This window comes from Aspergillus thermomutatus (assembly GCF_002237265.1).
Source record: "Aspergillus thermomutatus strain HMR AF 39 chromosome Unknown NODE_56, whole genome shotgun sequence".
In the NCBI taxonomy this organism is placed as follows: domain Eukaryota; kingdom Fungi; phylum Ascomycota; class Eurotiomycetes; order Eurotiales; family Aspergillaceae; genus Aspergillus; species Aspergillus thermomutatus.
Genome location: NW_020798105.1, coordinates 66,547 through 93,194, shown reverse-complemented (window position 1 = coordinate 93,194; position 26,648 = coordinate 66,547). Strand labels below are relative to the sequence as shown.

The 26,648-nt window shown below is 50.6% G+C and overlaps 8 protein-coding genes across 8 annotated transcripts; 5 read left to right on the top strand and 3 right to left on the bottom strand.

The window, feature by feature from the left end:
* Window positions 1-244: 244 nt before the first annotated feature.
* CDV56_107936 (uncharacterized protein) lies at window positions 245-679 on the top strand (the record flags this gene model as incomplete). The annotated part of the gene is made up of 1 exon (XM_026761555.1): window positions 245-679. The coding sequence occupies one exon, from the start codon at window positions 245-247 to the stop codon at window positions 677-679; it is 435 nt and encodes a 144-aa protein (XP_026615843.1).
* Window positions 680-1,339: 660 nt separating this feature from the next.
* CDV56_107847 (uncharacterized protein) lies at window positions 1,340-3,663 on the bottom strand (the record flags this gene model as incomplete). The annotated part of the gene is made up of 2 exons (XM_026761466.1): window positions 1,340-1,378; window positions 1,432-3,663. The coding sequence occupies 2 exons, from the start codon at window positions 3,661-3,663 to the stop codon at window positions 1,340-1,342; spliced, it is 2,271 nt and encodes a 756-aa protein (XP_026615842.1).
* Window positions 3,664-13,957: 10,294 nt separating this feature from the next.
* CDV56_107381 (uncharacterized protein) lies at window positions 13,958-14,992 on the top strand (the record flags this gene model as incomplete). Its single annotated transcript, XM_026761000.1, has 1 exon — window positions 13,958-14,992. One exon carries the CDS (start codon window positions 13,958-13,960, stop codon window positions 14,990-14,992), a length of 1,035 nt encoding a protein of 344 aa, XP_026615841.1.
* Window positions 14,993-16,786: 1,794 nt separating this feature from the next.
* On the top strand, window positions 16,787-19,045 carry CDV56_107187 (uncharacterized protein; the record flags this gene model as incomplete). The annotated part of the gene is made up of 1 exon (XM_026760806.1): window positions 16,787-19,045. One exon carries the CDS (start codon window positions 16,787-16,789, stop codon window positions 19,043-19,045), a length of 2,259 nt encoding a protein of 752 aa, XP_026615840.1.
* Window positions 19,046-19,598: 553 nt separating this feature from the next.
* CDV56_107142 (splicing factor 3B subunit 5 family protein) lies at window positions 19,599-19,906 on the bottom strand (the record flags this gene model as incomplete). Its single annotated transcript, XM_026760761.1, has 2 exons — window positions 19,599-19,610; window positions 19,664-19,906. The coding sequence occupies 2 exons, from the start codon at window positions 19,904-19,906 to the stop codon at window positions 19,599-19,601; spliced, it is 255 nt and encodes an 84-aa protein (XP_026615839.1).
* Window positions 19,907-20,112: 206 nt separating this feature from the next.
* Window positions 20,113-21,821, top strand: CDV56_107056 (tRNA-specific adenosine deaminase; the record flags this gene model as incomplete). Its single annotated transcript, XM_026760675.1, has 3 exons — window positions 20,113-20,266; window positions 20,324-20,366; window positions 20,423-21,821. 3 exons carry the CDS (start codon window positions 20,113-20,115, stop codon window positions 21,819-21,821), a joined length of 1,596 nt encoding a protein of 531 aa, XP_026615838.1.
* A 285-nt stretch (window positions 21,822-22,106) lies between these two features.
* On the bottom strand, window positions 22,107-23,720 carry erg24B (c-14 sterol reductase; the record flags this gene model as incomplete). Its single annotated transcript, XM_026760585.1, has 3 exons — window positions 22,107-23,215; window positions 23,272-23,576; window positions 23,641-23,720. The coding sequence occupies 3 exons, from the start codon at window positions 23,718-23,720 to the stop codon at window positions 22,107-22,109; spliced, it is 1,494 nt and encodes a 497-aa protein (XP_026615837.1).
* Window positions 23,721-24,315: 595 nt separating this feature from the next.
* Window positions 24,316-25,795, top strand: CDV56_106852 (putative vacuolar sorting receptor (Mrl1); the record flags this gene model as incomplete). Its single annotated transcript, XM_026760471.1, has 4 exons — window positions 24,316-24,695; window positions 24,754-25,038; window positions 25,097-25,223; window positions 25,592-25,795. The coding sequence occupies 4 exons, from the start codon at window positions 24,316-24,318 to the stop codon at window positions 25,793-25,795; spliced, it is 996 nt and encodes a 331-aa protein (XP_026615836.1).
* Between the last annotated feature and the right edge of the window lie 853 nt (window positions 25,796-26,648).

Sequence of the window (26,648 nt, the reverse complement as noted above, 5' to 3'; positions counted from 1 at the left end):
CCTCCTTCTCATTTGACCAAAATGACGGAATGTGCAATTCTGTCTTCGGATGCCCTTGAACTTCAGTTCCTCATACAGCTGCGCCGGCATCTCCGCAACAGCAATCAGGCGGTCAACCGCCATTCAACCGGCAGAATCCCACCGCTACCGGCCCGCATCGGCAAATGTTCAGCAGCAATACTTCTCTATCAACTATCAATCACATCCAACAACTATACAAGCTCCTCAACCCCCAAATTCCAAAATGAACCAACAGCCTCTCTCACCTCCCGCCGAAGCCGATCCAACCACAACAACAAACCCACCCTCAAACGCACCCGTCCCGCTCGACTCCCCCCTCCGCACAACACCCATCCACCCATCCCTCCCCGATATCCGCGTCCCAGGCTCACCCCTAAAACCACACCAGTACGACCCAGTCACCTGCACCCCCATCGATCCCGAAACCGACTCCATCCGGTCTCAACTTGATCGCCTCCGAGCCGAATACCCGTCCCCCAGCGCGGCGCTGAAAGCGCAGGAGCAAGTGGCCAAGGAAGCGAAGCGGAAGATCGAGGAGGCGGAGAAAAAGCGCGAGGAGGTGCAAAGGGCCATGGATAAGAAGGTTAAGGAGCGGAATACGGAGATGAAGGTGCTATCGAAGTATCAGAAGGTTAGGGGGTTGGATATTCCGTCTTGAGCGGTCGGTTGAGCTGGCTTGGTGTGAGATCGATTTTAGTCTAAGGGACGGATTTGATGACCAAGGAGTGCTCAGCTGGTTGGTGCTTAGTACTTACGCGGCTCCCTTGGGTGACTGCTGGAGAGAGGATACAGTCATCGAGCGTCCCATTGTGGTTCGATATGCCGGATTTTACGGGAATTGGCGGCGCTCACCAACTACATGCGCTGCAATTGGCTTCCACGATGCCAAAACTGTCAGACAGGGCCTACAGGCAGGATACAACTACCTGAGACTTGAAGCGCTTGGGCCTTATGGGCAAATAGAGAGCTTCTCAGCTCGCAGATGCACGGCGCCAAGTCTACGAGAAGTCCCTGTCCTCTTACTAGGATGAGGCCGCAATGTCGAGTCCGATCTTCAGCGGAGCTTTTATGCTAGTGCTTAGATAGTGTCATGGCACAAGCAGAGTCTAGTCTTGACATGAACTCTGGATTTTCTGTGGGCTATGGACGGATTATAAGGACATCAACCGTACCCGACCTGTATGCCTCGGCACATAACTGTCCTCAACGTGAATATCATTAAACGTGAAGCGCGTGATCACTTCTCATATGTATAAAAAAAAAGAAATGAATTCGTGTCCATTAATCATAAGCCCTTATGCGTGGCGGCTCATGTCTCTTACAAAGTGCCCAAGATCTTCACGAGGACGGGGAGCAACTAGGTATACGTTAGTGAAATTGCTTCGTGGTTTCAAGGGTCAAGGAACATACCTCAGATGCATCCTCGATCAGGATCTGTGTCTCATTCACGAATTTCCGGGTGAGAAGATCATTGGCGTTGTTGAGGAGACCGCCGACTTCTGCAAGCAGGTCAGGCGTGATGACCGGGGAGACTTCATCAATCAGGTCTCTTGTCTCGTTGACGAACTTGGGCGTCAGCAACTGGGTGGCATTGCCCAGGACGTAGGTGACGTTGGTGAACAGGGCGGGGGTCAGGGCAGGTCCCACGCTGTCGATCAGGTTCTGAGTTTCCTCGACGAACTTGGTGGTGAGGAGCTTGTTGGCGTTGTTCAGCAGGCCGCCGACTTCGGCCAGAAGCTCGGGAGTGATGACAGGGGCGACCTCGTAGATCAAGTCTTGTGTCTCGTTGACAAACTTGGGTGTGAGTAGGTTGTTGGCATTATTCAGGAGGCCTCCGACTTGTCCCAGCAGCTCGGGTGTGATGACTGGTGAGACATCGCCAATCAGGTTCTTTGTCTCCTTGACAAAGTCGGGTGTCAGCAGATCGTTGGCGTTGCTCAGCAGGCCTTGAATCTCATTCACGCTGTCAGTGGACAACAAGGAGTTGGCGTTATTCAGCAAGCTGCTGATCTCCTTGAAGAGCTGAGGAGTGATGTTTGGTGCCACAGCACCAATCAGGCCCTGGGTTTCATTGACGAAGGTTGGCGTGAGAAGATCGTTGGCGTTGGTCAGCAAGGCACCAACCTCGGCGAGCACGCCGGGTGTCAGCACAGGAGCAATACCGCCGATCAAGCTCTTGGTTTCCTTGACGAAGTCTGGAGTCAACAGGTCGTTGGCGTTGTTCAACAAGCCGCCGACAGACTTGAGCAGTTGAGGAGTGATGTAAGGAGCAACGGCTCCAATCAGGCTGGAAGTCTCCTTGACGAACTCTGGTGTCAACAGGTCGTTGGCATTAGTCATCAGACTGCTGATCTCCTTGAATAGATCCGCCGACAGCAGAGGACCAACAGCATTGATGAGCTGCTTGATCTCCTTGACAAAGTCTGCAGTCAACAGAGTGTTGGCATTAACCAGTAGAGTGCCAATCTGCTTGAATAGCTCGGGTGTCAAAACAGGAGCAACAGCTTCAATGAGGCCGCGAGTCTCCTTGACGAAATCAGCTGTCAACAAGGTGTTGGCGTTGCCAATCAGACCATTGACCTCCTTGACAAAGTCTGCAGTCAGCAGGCTGTTACCGTTGTTCAGCAGAGTTGAAATCTGCTTGAACAGTTCAGGTGTCAACAAAGGACCAACAGCCTCAATAAGGGCGCGGGTCTCCTTGACGAAATCAGCTGTCAACAAAGTGTTGGCGTTACCAATCAAGCCGTTGACTTCCTTGACGAAGTCAGCGGTCAGAAGGTTATTGCCATTGTTCAGCAGGGTCGAAATCTGCTTGAACAGTTGAGGTGTGAGTAGCGGACCGACTGCGCCGATGAGCTCTTGAGTTTCATTCACAAAGCTAGGCGTGAGCAAAGCATTGGCGTTACTCAAGAGACCCAGTACTTCCTTGGTCAGCTCAGGAGTGAGGAGGTTGTATCCAGTATCGATCAAAGACTTGGTCTGGTCGGTGGTTTTATCATCGAACAGGTATGCGAAGTGATGGAAGAAGGATTCGATATCCTTCAGCAAGGTGGGAGACAGGAGGCCCGAAATGCCTTGTAACATATTCTGCAGATCTTGAAAGATGTTTCCAGAAAACCCGTCCGATGCACCCCCAGACGAAGACGAGCTTGAAGCGGTACTAGCGGCAGCGGTTGTCGCAGCTGCACGTGTGGCAGTCTCAGAGTTAGAGGAGCTCTCCGCAGAGGCAGTAGTTGGAACGGCCGTAGAGACACTTTGGGTTTGCTCACCAGCAGTGTGCGTTGGAACCAGGTTGGTCAGGATATTCAGCGGGTTGCCGTCCTTCTGACTGGCAGTCTGGCTGGCCGGCGATTCGGCATTCTCAGTGGTCTGAGGGCTGGCACTGGTTGCGGGTGCTGCTGCTGCTTGGGTGTTGACGCTGGCGCTCTGCTCCTGGTTGGCAGCGTTGGCATTCTGCTGGTTGGTGCTTGCACTTTGTTGCGCAACAGGAGTGGCCTCTGCTACGGCTGTTGTCTGCGCTACCGGCTGTTCCTCTGCTACACTCCCTTGTGTTGAAGCACCGACTGGTGAGGATACCTGCGCTGGAGTTGCGAGCGCTGTGCTGGACAGCAAAAGAGCTGAGAGAACTGTTGAGAAACGCATGCTGGGTCAACGCTCTTCACAGGGGAATGGCCAGCAATCGACGTCTGGGAGAGAGGTAGAGCCGAGATCTCCCAAGACTGCACTGGCTCCTTTTATGCCTGGAGCTGCGCGGAAAAGATCTGCTACCACTAACCACTCTCTCCGCAAGGTCCAGCTACTGCTGGGGAAAAAAGAAAAAGACCGAGGGCTATTGCCTCATCTCCACATGTGAACTAACTCATGTTGGGGTTTCCTCCTTCCATTGACCAGACTACTGATGTCAGCGGTAGGGGCGATTTTCGGTCGTGCCAACGGAGGTGATACCCTTTTCGAGCGCACTGGGAGAGCATGGCTTGCCGATCATTGGTGTGTGTCATTTGTTTTCTTCCATCTTTTGAGCCGTAGATGGTAGGATACTGTGGAGTACGGTGGATAGCTCCTGTAAAACTATGTTAGTACAGCGCCGCCGTAGCAGCAGGGGGTGGTCACTGTAGCGGACCTAGAGGTGCTGAGCTGGAGCCCAAGCTATGCGTAGTCGGAGTGAGCCGTGCACCCCGGACCGCGATGCTGGACTAATTGGTCTTTTAGGGGCTCTTAGCCCTGCGGGGGAGCAAATTAGAAGCATGGGAAATTGCGAGTGGCACTTTAGCCTCGTCTTAGTCCGAGATGGGATCGCTTGAGCAGCTGGGGTCTCGCTTTCGGGCCTCATCTACCTCGGTGATCGGCATGGACAATAAACTCTTTGAGTAAAGCGAGGACAGTCATTGCCCTGCTTTGTGGTTTACGGAGGAGTAGTAGATAGGGTGCTTGAGCGCTTGAGCTCAATTGAGTTGCAGAGGAGAATTTCGAATGAGCGGCGCCCACACATTGAACAGACGAACTGCTGTAGTCCCTGGCTAGAAGAACAGTACCTACCTATGCTTGCAGGAGGTAGATAAGTAAGGAACGTGACCAGACACGCACTGTAGGCACTAGTCTGTGTTAGTGGGAGTTCGACTTTGATCGCACCATGGATAGTCGCATTTGAACTCAATTTGGCAGTATCCTTTGTCTTAAACAAGTGAGCCAGCGAGGAACTGATATTTCTCATATTATCATAGTAGTTCTCATCTTGCGGGGAACGGAACACGCCCATGGGGATTCATCGTCGGAAAGACTCGTAGACTCGTACGTAGCCCCGTGGATCACTCTGGGAAGTCTGGAGACCCTCTCGTGCTCCAACTCAAGTGTGGGGTTCATTCGGCCGTTGTAGGAAGGGAGGTAGCTTATCATGAAGAGAGCCCTCCAACTGCAAGCATGCAATGTTAGGTACGAGTAAAACCAATGTGGAAGCAGGGGGAAGACAGCTCCAGGTGTATCTCGGTAACATGTGATTCGATGACATGACGGAAGAAGTCAAAATCTATCTGTCTGTTGGGATTGAGAAAAAGCATTCAAAATTCAACTCTCAATACGGAGTAATGAGTGGAAGTTCCCACTGTGACCTGGACTAGTGCCACGATCGACACTACTCATGACCGTCGAGCGGGGTTCTTGTTTTTCCTTGTTCTCGTTCGTGTTGAACGGCAAGAAAAATCTTGTTTCTACGCCTCTTTTTTCGAGTCTCGGCTGGATTAGCCATTGTTATCATATTGCTCACTCGAAATGGAAGGAAAAAACATCGGGGAATATGAGGCCAATGATGGATGGGTTCTGGAGTCTCGACTCTCCCACTCTTCAGGTAAGGAGGGCATTTCCCCTGGCCCAAAAGCACATCCTCTACGGAGTACTCCGTACATATCCCAGGTCTTCCAGGAACAAAGCAGAACAGAGACCTCGATGGAGGACGGTCCTTCTTCACAATTTCATGTGATATGACACGATTATATTGAGTGTCTTCTATATTACAGTTCATACCCAGTACACCCTCGTCAGTGACCATTCCATCGGAAAAGCTCAAAAAACGCCTCTCCAATGGAAGCAATGGGAATAAAGTGCTCGGAGGCCAAGGTTATGTCATTTAATATATGGGATCTACCAAAATCACCAAAGTCTCCGTAGTTGGACTAATTGTGATTAAAGCGAGACAAACAGAAATAGTCTCCAGGCCCAAGGGTAAGTCCCTGCAAGGTCACTTGATTCTTGGATATCTCGAAGCGATACTACTCTCTATCTAGACTGCAAAGCCCAAAAGGTTCTCCCCGCTGAGTCCCTACATTAGGTTCTCTCGTCACACGTCACTGGCGTACTCTGGTCGAAGAAGAGAGTACTATGTACTACAGTAATTCGACATTCCGTCATTCTCTTCATGCTCGCTTTGATCAATCACATAATTTACCCCAGAGTCTGAACCGTTTTCCCCATGTCAACAGACTCCAGTAGCGGGAAAACTACTCAGAAAGGCCCGGAGGGTCTACCAATAACCACAAATGTGGTCAAGGATCACTTTCAGTCTGGATGGACTCATGTACCTTTCAAATAACTCTAACTTCAGGAACGACTTGTAAATGCTCCACATCTAAACTTGTGCTATTCTACATTCGGCCACCACTGCGAAGAGGCAAAAGTCTGCGCTCGAGACCAGTGCCTCAGTAGATGTCTAGATCTCCAACGACAAACATGAGGGTTTCCTCTCCACGACGATTCAATAATTGTTGGTGATATCTGAGTCTTATGAAGTCTTGGATGTTGTTGCAGTCTTGCCATCGGCGAGCCCCTGATGCGGATCATTTGATGAGAAACACTCGCGGACAACTGGTCTCGCATTGTTGTGGTCTCGAAGTTGAGCAATCTCCACACTTGAATATCAGTGTTTCAGTCTATACTCAGTCTGCGAGCATAAGATCTTTTCTCACAGATCAGACTCGAGCTCAATGATCAATGAATGTGCTTAGGAGTTCATATGAGCAGTTCACTGTGGTTTTAACTTAGCCCGTGATCGAGCACCAGAATGATCATGCTTGTTGGGAAAGTTCAATATGGATAATCAGCATTGATCAACCATTGAGTGCTTGCCCTCACAAACATGCTATTATCGACTCAAATAATGCTCCAGGTGACGATCTATGAAGTGAGGAGCCAATTGACCGAGCTCGATTACCCCAGATCAACTGGCATTTCCTGCGATCAAGCGCACCTCCCGCAGTCCTTCACAAACAAGCTATTTTCTGCTTAGTTAGAGGCCTTCGATTGATTCAGTGCAGATTCAATGCAATATGGAGCTTCTCAAGGCTGGAACTACAGTTTCAAAGAGGCTGAACAAGCACTCATGGGAATCTGGTGCTACATGGCGTGTTTTCCAACGAACACCAAGGGTTTTTCAATGAACACCATGGGGTTCTCAAAGACCTACGTCCCCAAAATAAAGGGTTGAGACTGGATTCGACTTTCTGTTGGGTATACCCTCTTGATGCTTTTCGATTCGACTAAGATTATGTTGATGACATACCGACAGCGACGATTTTGCAGACATCAACCTAGAGTCTCAATGATTTGAGAAATATGCTGACTCCCGGTCCTTTGAATTCTGAGTGGCTCATCGTTTTAGTGCCTTGTTCTCGCGCGAAGACCATCTATAACAAGCTTTTCCCGCCATGCAAGTTTTGAAAGCCGCTGTGGGCTCATGATCACAGGCAACGTCAAGCATGTCTTGAGAAACTGTGAGTTAAAGATAGACCGTTCAAGGGTAGTACTAGTCCATCCGAGAAACTATCTGAATTACCTGCCACACTGGACTCCTACAGTACTAACATACAAGGCTTCCACTTGAAAGAACTGTCCAGCCATATTGATTCATTCATGCAGGGGATTTTCAAGGGACTGGGGCAATTATACCGCACATTGACTACAACCGCGACTTCTTGCAAAATTGAATCGGCTTCCTTCCTACTGAACCTACGCAAATCCGTTTACAGGCTGGATGCATTTCATCCTGTTGCATGCTCTAGTCACTCTGCCAGCTGGAAGGCTTGTCTAGTCAACGAAGTGTACTGGCCAGGCTCTATGGCACTCTTCCATCCGCATTTCAAGATATGCAAGGACAGCCGACTGTATCTGCAGAGGTCAGAGCCGCTTCAAGCACTTCGTCAAGATCATTGAATACTCAAGCCAAGAAAATATTTATGTAAAGATTGATGCTACAGACCAATCTTCCATTATAGTCTTTCGAGCGGCTTGATGACCCAGATGATACTCATTCTCTCGGTTCGCTTAATATCTGATTCAATAACCCGTATCTATCAAGACGCCGCTGTTGACCACCGTCTTCAAGAATTGGGAGTTGAGATGGCTTGATCCAGAACTTTCCCGTCCGTTCGCAAGTACGGTGCAAGGCACCTTTCAAATTTGAGCTTACCCATAGGTGAAATGAAAGGAGGGCCAATACAACCCTTCACGGTCTCAGGGCAGTTCGGAATGGTAGTATGTTGGAATGTATAGAGGTGCAAGTCATACCCATCCGTGGTCCAGGACAGGTCAGCAAAGTGATTTCGTCCTGTTGTATACACCAGGACTACATCATCAATCTCCAATGGTGTCGATTTTCGCTACCAGACCGCGATGTATTCCTCTTCCCCAAACGCGCACGCAGCACAATAGCCGTGCTATGACTGCTAGATATCAGCATGAAACATTATTGCCGTAGAATCACGTACTCATTCTGTCCGAAGGATGACTGGTATGTCCATGAAAACCTAGGACCGTAAGAAAGGCCCCAGAGTGCCAATGACTTGGCTTGTTAGGTTGAGTAAATAGGAAACGACATTTTCTTCAGTCATGTTTGCTAGTGAAATAGTTTTCCTGTCGTCTCGTCAACTCAGCAGAGCCATGAGAGCTGCAGTACATGGAAAACGTCTCAGGGCGATGTAGCCCCAGATACTTGTGTATCAGCCTGAGTAAGGTATGCTCTTCCCGTAGTTGAATTCCCAGACGTGTGGAGTAGCGGCCCACCTGACACATCAACGCAGACCGTCATTTGGTTCTGATTTTGTGATTGCAATGGGACGTCACAATCCGTCTTGTACGAGGTTGAGCCCACGTCCACAAAATCTGCGCAATGCCATTTCTCTTGAAGCGCTTTGGCTTGTATCGTCCTCTTCTCTGCGCTCCGCCTCCAATGCTCACGGATCCGTCAAGGTATGAGCATCAAGATAACCTTCCAAGACTTCAGATAGCTGCGCCAGGAGCGAGAGGTCGAGATTTGTATACGGCGTCGTGGAATCGCTTGGCTCTCTTGTAAACTAGCAGGAACAGCCTGTACAGCTTTCGCGTTGCTCGTTGATGGTGTCTTCGTCCGTACATTGCCTTGGCGTCGCCCTGGTGACTGGGAGCTCACATGAGGGCTTTACCGTTCGACTGAGTTGATTGTATCGGACTTGTTGGGTATGGATGGTTGGAAGTCCTCAAGTCAAGGCTCGGTGCTAGTTGCATGGATGCTCTGTAAGATGAACTGATGAGTCCTGTAATGTCGAATCTGTCGAGCTAATCATGTATAGTTTTGTAGTCTGTTGCAGCGTTGCCATACTCACAACATGATGAGTGCGTTGACACCAAATGAGGTAAGTTCCAGAGATGACTGTCAATATTGACAGATTTCGCGCATACTCATTCAAATCATCACCTACTCAAGCCGGGTAGAGATAGAAAGAGCTTGAGTTCTGTCTCAAAATCAAGACTTTTAGTGAGGAATTCCCTGAATCTCCAATCAAACGCCGCCACTTGCACATATTACACCCTGAGGAACCCCAGGTCAAACTCATAAAGAGAAGTCCCCTACGCCATGCTCTTTCGACCCTCAAGGTCTCAATTTGTCTGCAATAGGTTAGTCAAACAGGTGACCAAAGCTGTATGCACTGTCAGCCGGATTTGGTGGGTCTCGATGCAGCTGTTGACGCCCACCACACATGGCTGGATATCCTCTAGTCTTGTGGCTTTCGTCGCAGCCAGTCATGAGTGTGGATGTCGTCCTATCCGAAACCCGGGCAGGGGATTCTGCGATCAGTGCTCCTGCAGGTTTCTCTTTGAGGATGGCTTGGTGCATGCATATGTAAGTACTGTTGAGACTAAATGCTGACGGAGATATTGGGGAGGACAGAGCGCTTAGGGATTGTGTGACAGTAAGTTTGGTCAAGTCTGACTTTGTAAGTACCTGTATGTACAGACTTCTGTATGTTACAGGACCCCTTGTATGTCCCGCTCTGTGAGGAGCTTCTGAGATCGTAAATCTGCATTTTGACTTCCTCAGAGTTGACATGGCTGGAGTCAAAAAAGGTCTGGACTCTGGTACTTTTGTCTGTTGGATCCTGGGAAAGCGTGTGCATGTCACGTCAAAGTGTCTAATATCGCTCAGGATCAACTGCTCTACGATGATGACTATGCAGTGATTCTGTGATGATGTAGGTTGTACTTGGTTTCGATGTTTCGAAGCGACACACGCCAAGCATGCGGATGTATATTCCGCTCTCAGCACTACAGTAGAAGGCTACTTACCAGATATTCCAGTCCAGAACTCAAATAGAAACACCAGTGGAACTTGTACGCGATTAACTACCGTACAACTCCATTGACTTCTATTTTCAGCCTGTTTATCTTATGTCGTGTCTTCTACCGGAATTGCCACGAGCGTATGCTATCATGCTGCCTTGTGGCTGATGGGGCGGCATGACCCAGATGTGGCAACAAATGGTGAGGCGCAGCAGTCACGGTCATCACCGAAACACCAAAGCTGAGATGGAAAGATCGGCCTCTATGCATAACGCCAGTTTCATTTCTATCTTTCCTTCTCTTCCCTTTGGCTGTCCTGTATTCAATCACAGCTGTGGTGTCATCCTATTTGTTTCTGATATCTTCGAATATCACCTCGTCAAATGGATGCCATGGAGGCAAATCATGCAGGCAGCACAGCCGTTCAAAATCAAGGTGCCATTGTGAGGTGTCGCAACTTCCCCAGTCCGCAGCTGACGACGCATACGATTCCACCAGAAGCTGGTCGGAAGCCGATCCCAACCGATGGTACGACGCGTTTCTGTCACCATCCTTCCGTTCATCCATTCAGTGCTCGGTTCATGGCCCGTGAGTATTCACCGCGTGTATTGAATCCGCTGCTGGGCGCGTGCTGAGACTTCATCCCCCTTCTTCTTGCTCTTCGATCTCGAGCTCTTCTAGCCTTGTGACCTCATCAACTGCTGCTTGTGAGTGGCACGTCGTCAAATGTTTCTGCCTGCATCTGCTCTTCCTGTTTATGGAGTCCGGTGATGAAGGTGATTCGGCTTGAGAGATCAGGTTGTCGAAACTTTTCCCGCCTGTCGTTGGGTTCCACTGCCTCTAAATAAGTTCTCTGATTGACTCGCAGTAGATGAGAAGACTCTTCACTGGATGCGTTAGTATACCTGGCTGACTTGCCTCGCGCCACAGCTTGCCCCTTTGGCCGATTGCGCAGAGACTAGCCGACAAAGGCCGGCTGCTGGTTACAGGCAACTGGGCAAGCCAAGGGCAACTGGGGCCAATGCCGGATTCACTCTGCGAGCAGTGAGACAGGTGATTTGACCCGAGTCACCACTTCCCCTCCTGTTACCTATTACAGGTTCTGCACATTACGTGGTCTGTTTTGTTGTTACAAGCGCGTGATTGTGGCCGAATCGCGTTCAGTTCCAGAGAGCCTGGATATGACCGTCGTCAAGGCTTGGTCCAATGGTTGATCGTAGCAGGGATCTTACTCTGTAGTGCAGGAGTCGACCTTTGACGGTTGGCGAATCTGAGGCCGGAAGAGGGTATCTTCCCAAGGGTCACGGCAATTAGCTCGCCCCACGAAACTCGACCACCGCTCCATTCAACCAAGCTGTTGAAATCTTGTCTCTTTCTGACTGACATACCTGCGCAAGAATGGACATGTCCGAATGACGGAGGACTAGAAAAGGACTGCGATGTATGTTGCCCCCTTTTATCTTGCCTATTACAGTAATTTTCAAGGGGCTCAGGAGGTTGCTTATCATGTTGGGGCACAGAATGTTGCAACTACTAACCACTATGTTCCCTGCAACTATACTCTATTTTGACGCTGAGGTTGGCTCGCTAGGTGGTAACAATGTTGGTATGCTGGCATACAACCTCAAATGTAGAGCCGACAGTAACGGTACTAGCATCAACTAGGTTTATGGCCGTCAAATATGACCCATCATACTTGCAGCCTGAGACAGATGGAAAGCTTCTCGTGGTTTTCACTGGCAATACCTCTTTCTTATTCCATTCATACCTTGACTGCCTAAAAGAATACTGCAAAGACGATTTACTCTTCACTTACCACACTACTATCAATGACAGCAGCCACAGCGATGAAATTCATGAGCCTGATATTGAGTTTACCCTCTAAAAAAAGGTGGAGCAGGGATGTCCTTTCCAAGCTGAAAACTCCAACCTAAAAGTCCCACTAACAGCCTTGGTGGCGGATGTACTGATTTAGGCCGCATCTCTGCCTTTTCTGTACGGACTATCTAATTCTACGGAGTATCCGACTCTGATCAATGACTCAATCAATTAGAAAGCGATGCTGCAACAGAACTCTACCTAGGCAGACGTATTCACAATTAACGAACATAACAGTTGCCTGTAGGCATGCGCCTGGGAGTACTCGATTTCAAATTTAGCCCTCGTATCTTAGACGATGCATAACCCAGATTTTGCGACGATCATGGCTGAATGGAGGTCTTTATGCCAGAGAGACCGTTTCGACTTTTCGAGTCTTGAGATGTAGCCCTTGTGGGTGGGGCATTGGGGCTTAGCCATTATCCATCCTGATCTATTGACCACCAGCCTTGCAGTTTGAGCATTCTGCAGCTTAGGCTCAAGAGTCTTGGACTGCCTATCCAGATCTAATTCAAATTAGTCCGTAGCTGGTTAGGTGTGTCTGAGTGACAATAAATGATGAATGTTGTAAAGTATGTTGTAAGAATACAGATACACATACCAAGGCATACATCTTGGAGCTCGAACGTCTCTAATGTATTGATATCGTTGGCCTGCTCGATCTCCATGATTCCAGGATAGTTACCAGAAGAAGGCCAGAGGATTCGTGCCGAGATGAATCAGATCGTACAATCCACCACTATCCCACTGCTCTCAAGATAGCCACATTGTGTCGTCTCATAAGCATGTCTCAACGCCTCGCCAACAGACGGTGACTGGGCTAGTCCGTACCTTAGTCCATCAGCACCATCCAGCTGCCGTCAAGGAATCGACAGGTAGGAAAATTCTCCTGCTCCCTTTATGGCCACATGCATTCTCCTAATGCCAATCTCGATGTTTTATGCATCCGCATGAAGACTGAAGAGCTGAGATCGGACGGGGTGTCCGGGCAGTGGGACCCAGTCCTCTCGTCCCATCCGGTCGGGATTCTGCGTCTGTGAAGGCGAAACCTGTATCAAGTTAGATGGTGTAGCAGTGTGGACTGGTTGAAATCGCCCGATATTGCCATGCAGGCATTCACTGTGAGGGGGGCTGTCGAAGATATTTCATAGTTGTATCGGAGTGTACTATATTATCATGTCATTTTCCTCGTGGTATGACATGAACAATAATAGTACTTGAACTATCTAATGTTTTCTTTTTTTTTCTCATCGATAATATCATTATTGCCTGCCACTTTCTCTGCTTTTTTTTTTGACAACAGGGGATTCTTGGATATCCATTCATCTCAGAGTCTTCGCCCACGCACATCATTACTTCTAAACGATACTTACATACTACTTACCTTACAAACTCAGTGTTGACTGCATCCTCCTATTTCCCTTTTGAGCCATCCCTCCCGCCCCTCCTCGCCTTTCTGGGATTCTTGTCTTTTCTCTTCCTCTCTGTTTCTTCTTCTTCTCCTCCTCCTCCTCCGCTTTATTTTACACTCGCTTTACCGTCTTTTCTGAACGTTCCTTACTTTCTTCTTTTCTTACTCTATTTTTTCTTTGCGCGTTCGCCCGCACAGCTAATTTTGACCTACACATTATCCACACCTGACCTCTGGACACAATAATATCCATCCATCCTTGTATGGTCCCATCTATACCCGATCGGGCGGTAGGGCGATTATCTACTCCCCGTCTGCTACGGTAACCCTCTCTGTTTGTGGCCTCTGTGAGATTGGACTTCACAGACGGATTGTGTTGGGTAAAAAGGTCGCTTGCTGTGGGCGAATGTCGCCTTTATGATTATTTCTTCTTCTTCTTTCTCAATATCGTATCTAACGTCTCCTCTCTTCCATTCTTTTGCATCTTCAAATATATGACAAACACCATTGCCGAACGTCCGGAGTATCACCCATCTACCCTCGTCTCTTACGTGAGAGTCGTCCATAATGCCAACAGTCTTACTTCCCTCCTCGGCCGCAGCATTTGCGCCGCGGTCCTCGCCCAATGTGGTCTTGAATACCAAGATCGAGCCCTGGTTGACGGCGACCTTGAAACGAGTCAACCGTGTCAAGAGACCACTGAACAATGTCACACAGCATACAAGATGTCTGACGGAGACTTTGTCCTCGCCGCATGCTATCTGGACTCTGTGCTCCATAATGTTCCCAAAAGCACCAGACTCGGAGCTCCGAAAGGATGAGAACCCTCTCGTGGAAGCGATCTTCAACTACCAGATGATCCACATCGAAGCATATGTTGTGCACGTCGACATGGTCTCTCAGAACGAGATTGCCTTCAAGCTAACCCCGGAGACCATCGAGGCTCTGGTGGAGTTCCACCAAGACGTCTACTCTGTGGATGCTGCCGCCAGCACATGGGAATGGAGCGAGAAGAGACATCAGCTGAAGAAGCTACAGGAGGAGTTTGTTCAGGCTGCTAACAGATTCGTCTATCGCACCAATGTTCAGGCCCTTGAAGGGCTCGAGGAGGACGGTGCAGGTGAATTGCTCGGGGGAAGAAGTGACGAGGCTAAAGCGGCGATCGAGAGCCTCTTTGTCCCATTGCGTCCCCCACCTCCTCGGGTGGTGGATGTCCTTCGTTCCACTCCTATCCTCCCCAGCTCAGTTGGGATGGAGACATGGTGGCAACCTCCGATGCAGCAACCCGCGTCTATGGACGCCTGGAAAGTACTACCATCCAGCCCAACCACGGCCAGCACAGGGGATTCTAATCCGAATTTGTGGGCCAGTCTCAGTGGTCTCGATGAGACGCACTATCCTTCCTCAACGTCATCCTACAGTCAGCCCTTCACCACCTCGCCGTACGACTCGGACCCGTATTACAGCGCCGCTGCGACTACTGTCGCTATCGCTGCTCTTCCACTACCGAGTATGTTGGTGCAGCCTTGCGGCACTGCCGCGAGTGTGACAGGGTTTGGCTGGGGCGGTCGATACCAGGATTTTGCGCTGATGACGATGTAAAGGGTCCATGGCACCACAGACATCTTGATGTTGACGATCTGCCTGACTTTCATGTGTCTTTGGATTAGATCCCGGGGTACCGACCAGCAAAGTCACCGAGACTCCTCTACAACCTATACCGGCAGCATACAGTCCCAACGACAACACGGGCTACTTCCCTACGGATACCCACATCAGACTAATTGGCATCATTGACGGCGTTCACACTCTCGACTTTGCGACGAAGAACCATGATACTCCACCTCGTTTTTGCTTTGCGCCTCCTGTCTCCTTCTCTTGAAAAATCCATAACTACAGTCACACTTCGGTTTTTTTCTCGTTTCTTCTTTAGCCAGCACTTTCAGCGTTCTTATCTTTTAGTTCATTGCATCGAGAAGCGGCGGGTCGGCTATTTGTTTTGCTCCTTTTTCATGCTACATCCCGCATTATATGTCATGAAGACCTGGTATGCCTCACGGCTTGGGATATCATTTGGATGAAATGTTCACCCTCGTTTGTATTTCCTTCCTCGCTGCATTATCAACAGGTACGGTGGAAGCGCATGACGATGCTTGACTGGATTCGGCTTTATTTCTGCTTTCCATTGTCCTGCTGACATCCTCCCTTTTTTGGTACGGGATACCAGAATGAAGTCCACAAACGTGGGCTGGGAAAGGATGCTCTGCAGCGCTGCTTGCACATCACATCTGGCATGTGTTGTGCTAGCGGATTTGTCGTCCACAGGCGATAGGGGTACAAACGGTCGAAAGACGCTGCATTGATCACCAAGGATCGGAAAGTCCGCCTGCGGCAGATATTCTAATCAGGGCTAAGTACACGCTGGTCTGTGACCTCGTCGAAGATCAGCCCCCTTGAAGTCAGTGGGGCTCTTTCGTCCGGTAGTCCCCTGTCCCCTGTGTGTCGCATGGTAGGTTCATCCCCTACCATCCAGGCTGGGTTTATAATATTACCTGGATGCGCTCGGTCCATCATTCCGTTTCCACTGGATGGAACATGTGGACGATGTCGAGAATCGGATGCTGGCATAGTCATTCACTTCTATTGAGTGTCTGAGAAAGGGGCTGGAACCCTCTGCTTATCTTCTCTCTTTCCCCCTGGGAATATCATCATTCTTTCTTCGCATGCATTGAAGTACTTGCGCAAGATGTATCTAAATTGAGAAACCTCTAATCTTGAACAATCCATGTCGAATAGTGGCAAACTGCACGCGAGGGGCGAACCTCGACTGACTGAAGAAGTAGTCTCTGATTTTATCATCCGGTAGATCGCAGCGATACTCATATAATAACATCATACTCCTGAAGCCCTTTGATATAAGAGGCCGACAGCGGGCGGTTTTCGCGGGTGCGTTGTGAAGCTGCGAACCGTGCGCAGTATCTAACAAGCAAGACACACATGACGTCAGCCCCATCCAGTGGACCAGATCAAGGCCTGACTCTCCCGTATACTGGCAACTCAACTCCACAGAGACGTTGGAGATCTGCCGGAGAAGATTATCCTTGGTCTTTTACTGGATTGCATCATTCATAAGGCATACAATGGGGCATTGATGTCCTGGTGCCTTCGACGCCCTGATTCTTGTACATGACTATGATATATTCGCACATACTCCGTACGTTCTGTCGACTCCAAAGTGAAATAGCAAGGAGTGCTGATGCAGACTGAACTAGAAGAGAAAAAGCTGTCAGATTTATCCAGTCATTCCTTTGAGTAGACGGCCTATGTACACGGAAAACCGTGAGATATATCAACGAAAATAGCGCCCAAAGACGTGATCATTCCAGTTCGTCATCAATGGCATCCTTACAAGAAGCATTGCAATGCCTCTCCCCCACAACATGGGACAGCATTCCTACCGACCCCGCCAAACTACGAGACTACATCAACGACATCTCCTCCAAAGCGCGCCTGATCGTCGACTCTGTACCCGAGACCGCCCCCTCCCACAAACAAACCCGCTACGCCTTCGAGTCCAGCTCCCTCGCCGCATCGCGCATCACCCCCTCCCCCGCCCGCACAGGCTCCACAGATCCCAAAATCGCATCCCTCCAGCGCGAATGGGGCAAGCCCATTAAGATCACCAGTTCCAAGGAGAACCCGCTCGAGATCCCCGTCTACAAAGTGCAAGGCGGCGATGGCAAGGGCCACTGGTTTGGTCGCCGGAGCGTGCACGAGGGGCTTCCCTTCTCGAGGTGGAAGAGTAAGCTGGCGAGCGAGATGGACGAGACGCTTGAGGCGAACCAGGCGCGGGTACGGAAGGGGCGGGTCGCGGACCAGGCGGTTCGGGGGATCGGGGCGGAGCGGCTGATTGAGCGCGTGACGGTGAAGGACGAGGACGGGGAGAGGGTTCTGGGCACTGTGAATGTGTATCATGTCTCTGCGCAGTTTCCGAAGCCGACTACACCGCGGGATTTCGTGACGCTTATTATTAACTGGGAGACGGAGGTGAATGGGGGCAGCGAGGCTGCTGGTGCTGGCGCGGAGGCTCGGCGACGCGGCCGCAATTGGATGATGGTGTCCAAGCCCTGTGAGCATCCGGATGCGCCGCCGAGGCAGGGGTATATTCGGGGTCAGTATGAGTCCGTGGAGTTTATCCGGGAAATTCCGGTCGACAAGCCTTCAGTGCAGGACGTGCCGCATGGAACGGCCGTTTCGCCGGCCAGGAGCGAGGACAATCTGCTTCGACAAGGTGCCTCTGCGGATCCAGCTGGGCAGAAAGGGGCTGTTGACGACAAAGTCGGTCGTACGCGAGGAAAGATGGAGTCGGCGGTTCTGGAGAAACGCGATGAGGAGACAGCCAAGCATAATGATGACCTTGACCGGAATGATGAAGAAGATCCATGGCCAGTGGAGTGGATAATGGTGACCAGGAGCGATCCAGGTGGCAATATCCCTCGTTGGATGGTGGAGAAGGGGACTCCCAAGAGTATCTGCACCGACGCCATCAAGTTTATCGATTGGGCTTGCCGCGACACGACCACGCCAGACAAGGACGAGCGCGACGGCCATGGACGAGAGTCTTCAGAGAAAACGATGGAAAGGTCGTCGGTGGACGGCGACGCGCAAGTTAGTACCGACTCGGACTACACGGAATATGAAGAAGAGGAACATCATGGCCTGATTGCAAGTTTCGCATATCTTCTCAACGCAGGGCTGGAGCGGTATGCGCCACGGGCAGTCCTAGACTATCTACCACACCATACGCGCGAATCCTCAGCCCAATACAGTTCCTCTGAAGATACCGACGGACCCAGTGATAAAGATCCCCCATCGAACGTTGGCGCTGCGAATAGCAATGGTGGCACAGAAGGCCTCGAAAAAGATGCCACTACCAACGCTGCCGATGCTGCGTCGCAAACCTCGCTGCCGGTAGCGACCAACTCGGTGCCTACGACTCCGCTCTCGGAACTCGCCCACGAAAACATCTCTCCGGTGGAAGTGATCAAGATGAACAAAAAGGGCAAGCTTTCCTCCCACGAGAAGCAACTCGCCAAGCTGGCACAGCGGAAACGCGAGGTCGAAGCTCAACTGGAGACCATCAGGAACGAGATCCAAACACTCCAACTCGGTTCTTCCCCCGAGGTGGATACCAAGAAGGCCCGAGCTGCTGCTGTTGGCGATTCTGGCGTAAGTGATCAAGCCAGCAGCAGCATTGCCAGTACCGATCTACAGCAGGGCGCGGTTGAAGGCGCTCCTTCATCAAACAACAGCCACCATAAGCATAAGACTAACATCGAAACAGCGCACTTGCACAAGGTCGCATCCGGCTTATTCCAGCAGGAATCGAAACTCCTCAAGCAGCTCGGAAAGATCGAAAAGAACCAGCTCAAAGAAGCCTCGAAAATAGAAGCGCAGCAGCGCAAGAACGCCGACCGCGAGGAGAAGTCGCGGTCTAGGGCGGACACGGATGCTCTACGGCGGGAGGTGGATACGCTGAAAAAGGAGGTCGAGCGGCTGCGGTCAGAGAGGCAGAAATGGCTAGACCTGATTGCGTCGCTGCAGGCCGAGAATACCAGGTTGGCGGCACGCCAGGGTGGTGGAGAGGGTCAATAGGATATGGTCGTATGTCTTGCCGTTCTGTAGCTAACTTGTGCATTGGGTGGATCTGTCGACGTTTCAGTACTGTGACTATCGATGTATGTAAATGATAGGGCAAAATCATCAAATTGTATGTCCTGATTAAGCTGTTGTAGGTACAACAGAAGAACTGTTCACGATGAAAACTGTCCGCAATGACAGTTCCCAAATAACGCCATGCACCGGGTATCAAAGAGTATCCTGTGTCAATACACATATTCCATGAAATCTCAACCATATCAATCTCTCGCACTTCTCGTGGAACGCCGGCTCTTGTCTGACCGCACATAGCAAGCTCCGAATTCAGAGGTCACCATAGACCTATGACAGCCGCACAATTCGATTGACCCCGGCTCATTGCCTGCACTGTTCCGGAGAATCCTTCTTCGACCACGAAATCAGACCGCAGTTGGACCCATCAGGCGCGAATAACCGTACACGGACCTCGTCTCCGTGCAATTCGAGCTACCCAAAATTCAGGGACGCAACATCGCCAGTCCCGTCCGCAGCCCATATACCAGAAGCCTCGTTATTCCTGCGTCTAAGCCTCACATCAGCCAAACACGCTCAACAAGCACAGGGAACAAGACCAACCTCGGGCGGATTCCCAGCCCCGCGAACCATCTTCTCGATCATAGCAGCCCGCACCTTCTCCTTCGGCTCGCCCATTCCAAGAGCCATGTACGAGAGCAGCGGCGCGTGCCCGATATACGACGCATAACTGTCGCGGATGATGTTGGATTCCCATTCGTACTTCGTTGTGTCGGCGTGGCCGGTGCCGACGTGGCGGGCCTGCAGAGCTTCGAGGTTTTGGAGGGTGCGGAGTTTGTCGGCCATTTTTATTTATTCTTCTGTAGGATGTAGATTTTGTGATGGGAGGGGGTTGTTGTCCGTGTATGTTGAAGATGAGAAGGAATTTCGGTTGGGGAAATGGACAAAATATGTCACGTGATATGCGTGGAATCGCAAATGCAGTGAGTGTGAGTGCGGTACAAATCGTCGATGAAAATCGATTTCGGTTACTCGTTGCGAAATGGTCTTTGATGGATTGTTTGGCTTCAGAGTCTTCGCTGCCATTCCGTATCGCCTCCCTGGTGCATGCGCATTTTGATGGCCTGCCTGCTCGCAGCAAGCCCACCATCTATCCTGATGGGTCGAGAGAATGGATCCCCATGTCCGGGATCGTGGTTGTAAAAGGTATAACCCTCGTCTTCTCTCTGATATCTGAGGTTCGCTTGGCTGATATCTAAGTAGGGAAAAATACTGCCTCGGAGAAATTAAGCTGTGTAGCAGTCACGTATGCATCCAGGCCTTAGTCTCAATATGCTTAGGATGACGTTAACTGCTCTATAGTACTGGTGCAAAATGCCTTCCAGCCTCGCAGGTATCCAAAGGCAGAGGCCTGGTGCTCCATGACTGGCACGCGGAGATTTTGGCCCTCCGCGCATTCAACTACTGGCTCCTGTCTGAATGTCACAGCCTGCTGGCTCAGGAACAGCTTGCAAGATCATCAAGCTGGACGAGTCCATTAGGAGCGGCATCTTCACCTTTCATCCGCCGCAGAGAACCCGCCGAAACGCCCTGCGCAGCGCAATCAGAACCAACCTCCGCCTGGCCCCCCTTTGAACTCCACCCCGACATCAAAATCTACATGTACTGCACCTGCGCCCCCTGCGGTGACGCAAGCATGGAGCTCTGCATGGCCGCACAAGACGACCCAAGACCCTGGGAGGCCGCACCAGAACCCCAACGCACCGAGTCGCCCGGCCCAGAACTCCTAGATGGCCGGGGCTACTTCTCCCGCCTCGGCATCGTCCGGCGCAAGCCGGCGCGCGCGGACGCCGAAGCAACCCTCAGCAAGTCGTGCTCGGACAAGCTTGCGCTGCGGCAGGTGTCGTCTCTCCTATCGTACGAGGCGAGTCTGCTCGTTGCGCCAACTCGAAATGCGTATATCGAGGGCCTGATCCTCCCGGAAGAGGAGATAAGCCGGGTTGGCTGCGAGCGGTGTTTCAGCGCCACGGGGCGGATGAAGATGTTGAATGGTAGGTTCTGGCCGGCGCGAGACGATAGCGAAGTACAGTACGGATACAGGTTCCAACCATTCAGTGTGCTCTCTGTCCCAAACGACCTGATCGAGACGGTCTGGCCGTTCCGGAAACCGAAGCCCACATCAGCAGAAGCTACGACGCCAACGCAGACACCGACACCGCCGAGGAAAAGTAAGCCGGGTAATGTATCGGCCGTGTGGGTGGCCGCCCCCTCACTCCCTCATCCGTGTCCCATTGCATCAGACAACGGCGCCAAGTCCTTGCCGGTGCTACGGGGCTCGAGGACGGGCTTGTATGAGACCATCATCAACGGGGTGAAGCAGGGGAATCGCGCGGCGTCTGTTACGCCTCGGGGTGCTTCTGCGTTGTCGCGTGCGAAGCTCTGGGGCTTGCTTCGCGATATAGTGCGGTCATCATGCTCGGGGGGTTGTACACTGGAGGTAGTTGATGGGGAGACTGGGTTTCATGCAGGCAATGTCCCAGAAGCGGGGCCGTCTCTGCAGGATAGGACGCTTTGTCAACTGATTGCAGCGTCCACGTACGAGCAGTTTAAGAAGACGCCAGTGGCATTGACGCCGTCCATCAAAGCACGGAGAAATGCCACTCGAGAGGCCAAGGAGGCCTTGAAAGGATGGATACCCAATGAAGGCGATGAACAATGGGGACTGGACGTTCTCATTGACCCTAAGAAGCGCAAGCGCTGATGAATTGATTCTTCAAATATTATACACATGGCGAACGTTATGAGTGATGAGATGCAAGGGACATTCATGCACTTGAAGTTGTCTAATGGTATTGCAGGGTCTGTCGAAAGGCGCCTTCCGGAGAGAATAACCCTTGGGAAATCCTCGGCCCATAATTACAAACTTTTATCAAACATTATTATGTTACATCAAGATACGACGGTCGATGGTCCCAAAGACAAACGGCGTCGCCATCTCAGTCAGCCTTGGCAGGCGAGAAATCAAAATTTTGAGCAGGCGGCATCACTAGTATATGCCCGGGATGATTCTGCTGCGTACCAGAGAGGTATAGCGGTCCCAGTCGGCACCATACTTCCGCTTGCACTTCTCCTCATCACGCCTCTCACGGTGAAGGAGCAGGACACCGAAGTAGATGATGTAAAAGTAGGTGAAAATCATTCCCCAGCCGCGAGCTTCCGGCGTCTGGACAGCCTGTCTCTGCATCTCACCGGAAGCCGGGCTAATACTCTCAATTATGGCATACCCTGCAACGCCGGTTGGGAGGGAGTAGGACCAAGCCATGATCCAGTCGCCAAGGTAGTTAATGTGACGCGCGCAACCCCACCAGCCGGAAATGAGCAGCTTGGAGCCGGTCTTCGTTTCGATATACTTGAGGTGCTTCACGCGAGGGTCATTGGGATCAGTGCGGAAGCGGTTTTTCTGGTTGTTGGCTCCACGGAAAATCGCATATCCCGCGGCTGTGACGGCAAATACGATGAGAATCCCACTCAGGCCGAGCTCAGAGGGATAGACGGCGAGGTATCTGGTCTGGAAATTGTAGAGGAATGGAACCCAGACCAAGTCGCCAAAGGAGAGCATGAAACCGAATCCGTCCATGATGATGTCCATGGTCGTCAGAAGAGCTGGTTCCATGTAGAGACCATCCAGGACGTAGAAGCCCTGGAACGCAGTCGTAAAGACGATCGAATCGGTGATGTAGCCATATGTGCGGTATTGATGGGCGATATTTGACAAATTCAGAATGATCCATCCAAGCAAGCCAGGTCTCATCTCACACCAGGACTTGATGTCAATCGTCCGCGCAGTCTCGCTCACCAACGGAATGGGCAGCTTGATTCGGGGATTAAGCTCCCGGCCAATGAAGAAGTCATACAGGGCGTTGCCTGTGTGCCCGCCAGGCGCCAGTTGCCGGAGCTCGGGGTTCAGTTGACCGGGAGCGGGAACCGAGAAACTTTTGAGGTAAACGAAGATCGCGATGACAGTGCAGATGATCAGATTCGCAGTGATCACCTGCAAATAGTTATCCCAGAGGAAAGTCCACAGTGCGAACTCCGCGCCGTAGAGGTACGTGCCTGCCGCACAACCTGACAGGATCAAGACAGCCGATAGGAATGCTGCGAATCGTCAGAAACATACCGAGCATAAGTCCTAGGGAGCGGGAGGTCTTTACCGTTGAATTTGTACTTGAGTCTCCCTCCACAAGCCAGCTCTGTACCTTCAACTTCTGTACCAGGGAGGAACACCTGCATGAGCAAACTAAGGAAATAATAGCCCAGAACCCACAGGGTAACCTGGGTATCATAGAAACCTTTGATTCCATCCTCCGGCCAGCCGACCTCCTCTTTCAGCTTATCAATTGACAATGTCGATGGGTGCAGAAGCGACGGCGCAGGACAACCAGAGATATCGTTGCAGAGGAAGGTGAACGCGTAGATCAGACAGGGTAGGCCAAAGATGATTCCAAAAGCTCCAATACTTTGAAAATCAGTATATCAGCTTGACAGGTCCATAATCTTTCAATGATTGGATTTCAACGTACGGCCCTTGAAACTCATAACCGCGTTTCTCTGGAACGGGTTGAATGAGAACTTTTGGCTTCTCGGATTTCTTTGACGCCATTGTCAACGACGACTCACGTCAAGAGCAGATTTAAAAACGGGCAATTGATCCTCTGCGTCGCGGAGACTATCCAAGGGGAACTTGAGGTTTAAATAAAATTTCAGGAACAACCCCAGAGTTAGTGACTATGATAGTGCAGATCAGCGATCGATAGCAGTCCGCCGTACCGATTATCCACGTATGAGGCCGGATAAGCAGAACCCGATGGCTGCCTTCAATGTCTTGGCCGCTAGAGACAATATTATTCGTAGGATTAATTAGCTGCAATCCCTAGGATAATGAATAATAATTTTGAGACTTAGGCAACCTTGATTGGTGGTCTAAGCCTCAAGGCGGGATCGGATGGCTTATGGGAGCTTCTCCGCACGTGGAGGTTGGAGAATTGCGACCGAAACGCCAGTTTGGCCCATCTTACGCAGCTTCTCCATAACTATTCAACCTCTTGTGTCTCTCTTTGAATCTTTTTTTGCCTCGTCTTTTTTCCCTTGCCTCTTGTCGGTTTCAGACGCTCCTTTTTACAATTCCTCTATCCTCATTCTCTCATCGAAACACCGAGATATCGCTTGTTCCGTCCCACGGGGATTGACTCCTCAAGATGAAGTCGCTGGCTGGCTCATTCCTGGGATTCCTTTTCCTTCTATCGGCTCCTATTACATCAGTCCGCGCTGCCTCTGATTCTACGGGCAAGAAAGAGGGTCTTTCTCCCTGTGTTGCACGCTCTCCGACCACCGGCCTCTACTACGATCTGAATGCGATCTCGGTATCTCTTCCGGATCCCTCGGCGGGCAAGAAAAGCAACAAGAACGCGCCAAAGGAAAGCTGGCATGCCAAGGGCCATGACTATCATGCCAACTTTACACTCAATATCTGTGCACCCGTCGTTGAAGACATAAAGGATGTGGTGGGGGTAGAGCGCGACAGGTGGAAGAATGTCAGCGCCTATTACGAGAAGGAAGGGAAGATATACTCCATTGGGTAGGTTTGATAACCATACAGCCCGGGCAGGGATGCGTCGGCTGATCGTATTGTACAGAGAGCAAGCATCAGAACCATTCTTCCGCGGCCGCAAGCTCGTGTTGAATTACACTCATGGCTCACCTTGTCCTGGCGAGCAGATCGGACATAGTTCGCGGAATAAGTCTACGATCATGTCTTTTCTGTGCGATCGTGATGCCCTTTCCTACCAGGCCACTGCGTCATTCGTCGGCACCATGGACCAGTGTACGTACTTCTTTGAGGTTCGAAGCTCGGCCGCTTGTGGTAGCATTGGCCACGCCAACGGTGAAGGCCTGGGGCCGGCGGGTGTTTTTGGGGTGATGTAAGTGGATGCCATTTTCTCTTTGCTGGATAGAACACTAATGCTGGTGATCCTTCAGTGCCCTAATTGCCGTCGCTGCGTACCTGGTTGGTGGTTGTGCCTATCAGCGGACAGTCATGCACCAAAGAGGGTGGAGACAATGTCCAAACTATAGTCTGTGGGCGGGCATGTTTGATTTTGTAAAAGTGAGTGTCTTGGCTTTGATACCTTTCCGGTCATCCCGCATTCGATCTAGACGCGGCGTCCTGGGTTCCTATAAGGAGTTTGGTAGTCCGAGGTTGCCCATTTCCCGAACGGATTGACCTCTGCTTTGGCTGGTCTGAAGCTCAGGTGCAGTGAGAAGGCGATGCGCTCTTTCCCATTTGCCATACCTTCTTTCAGTAGTTCTCTACTCAACTAGATCGAGCATGAGTCTTGGATTTGTTCAATTCCATAGTTTATATAGTCCTCTCTATTCATGTGGCATCACTTCATGTCATTACTGATCACCTTCTTTTGCAAACGCTATCCTGCTTGAAAATAAGCTGACGCATCGCCTCACTCTCCCATATAGGACATGTTCATCATCCTCTTCTCCTCCCTCGGCCGTCTATTCCGTATCAGACGATCCCCAACCCTCGGACACAGCCGCACAAATGGTTCAAGCGGCGGCTTCATCGGGGCGATCGGCGGCCGTCGAGGACGAGACAGCCATGCCTCCGACGTCGACGCGGAGAATCGTCTCATAGACCAATTGGACGAGACCTGGGATGATTGATGAATGAGATGTTTTTGCTTCTGTTTCCTCAGGGTTTATGATGTTATTCGATATCTTTCTTGGTAGCCGTCTTTGTGGTACGATATGAGCATGTCCTGGAATCTTTGGTTATGATGTTGTTTGTTGCTATATCTTGTTCAAGACCCGATGCATTGGAATATCCGGTTCGTGCTATGACGAGTCTAGTTGGTGCTGCCGACTGGTTTATCTCGATATATGTATTTATCTCGATTCAGTTCGGTATAGAAGCACCATTTCATCGGCGCGTATGAAATTCGATGGTGCTCCCTGTTACATCATTGCATGACAGCACGGGACGGCCTCTCAAAGAAAATTTGACTCGTCACTTGAACCCCGAATTTTAATAGTGGTATATTGTAGCTCAAAGAATGGGCCAGAGAGGTACTTATGTTATTTAGAATATATAACCAATGACTAGCATCATTGGTCTAGTGGTAGAATTCGTCGTTGCCATCGACGAGGCCCGTGTTCGATTCACGGATGATGCATATACTCATTTTTTTTTGCATTTCTACGTAACTGTGTACAATCGCAACAATTCAGACCATAGTATTCTTGTCCCCAAAGACAGAGCCACCTCATCAATTTCTCATTATAATTTTTGCCGTGCAGTCATGTTTGACCAGAAAACAATCGCCATCGATATCCAACAAAAAAAGGCAGTAGAATATCTCGAGCGGGAAATTTGGTAGACAAAAAAAAAGCAGTAGATCGATATAGCAGGGATATACAACTAAGTTACATAAACAGTTCAGCGTATAGAGAATATACAAGTCGTGAACTCCCATTTTTTCCCCAGACACCGAATCCGCCCAACCTGAACCGCTCGCAA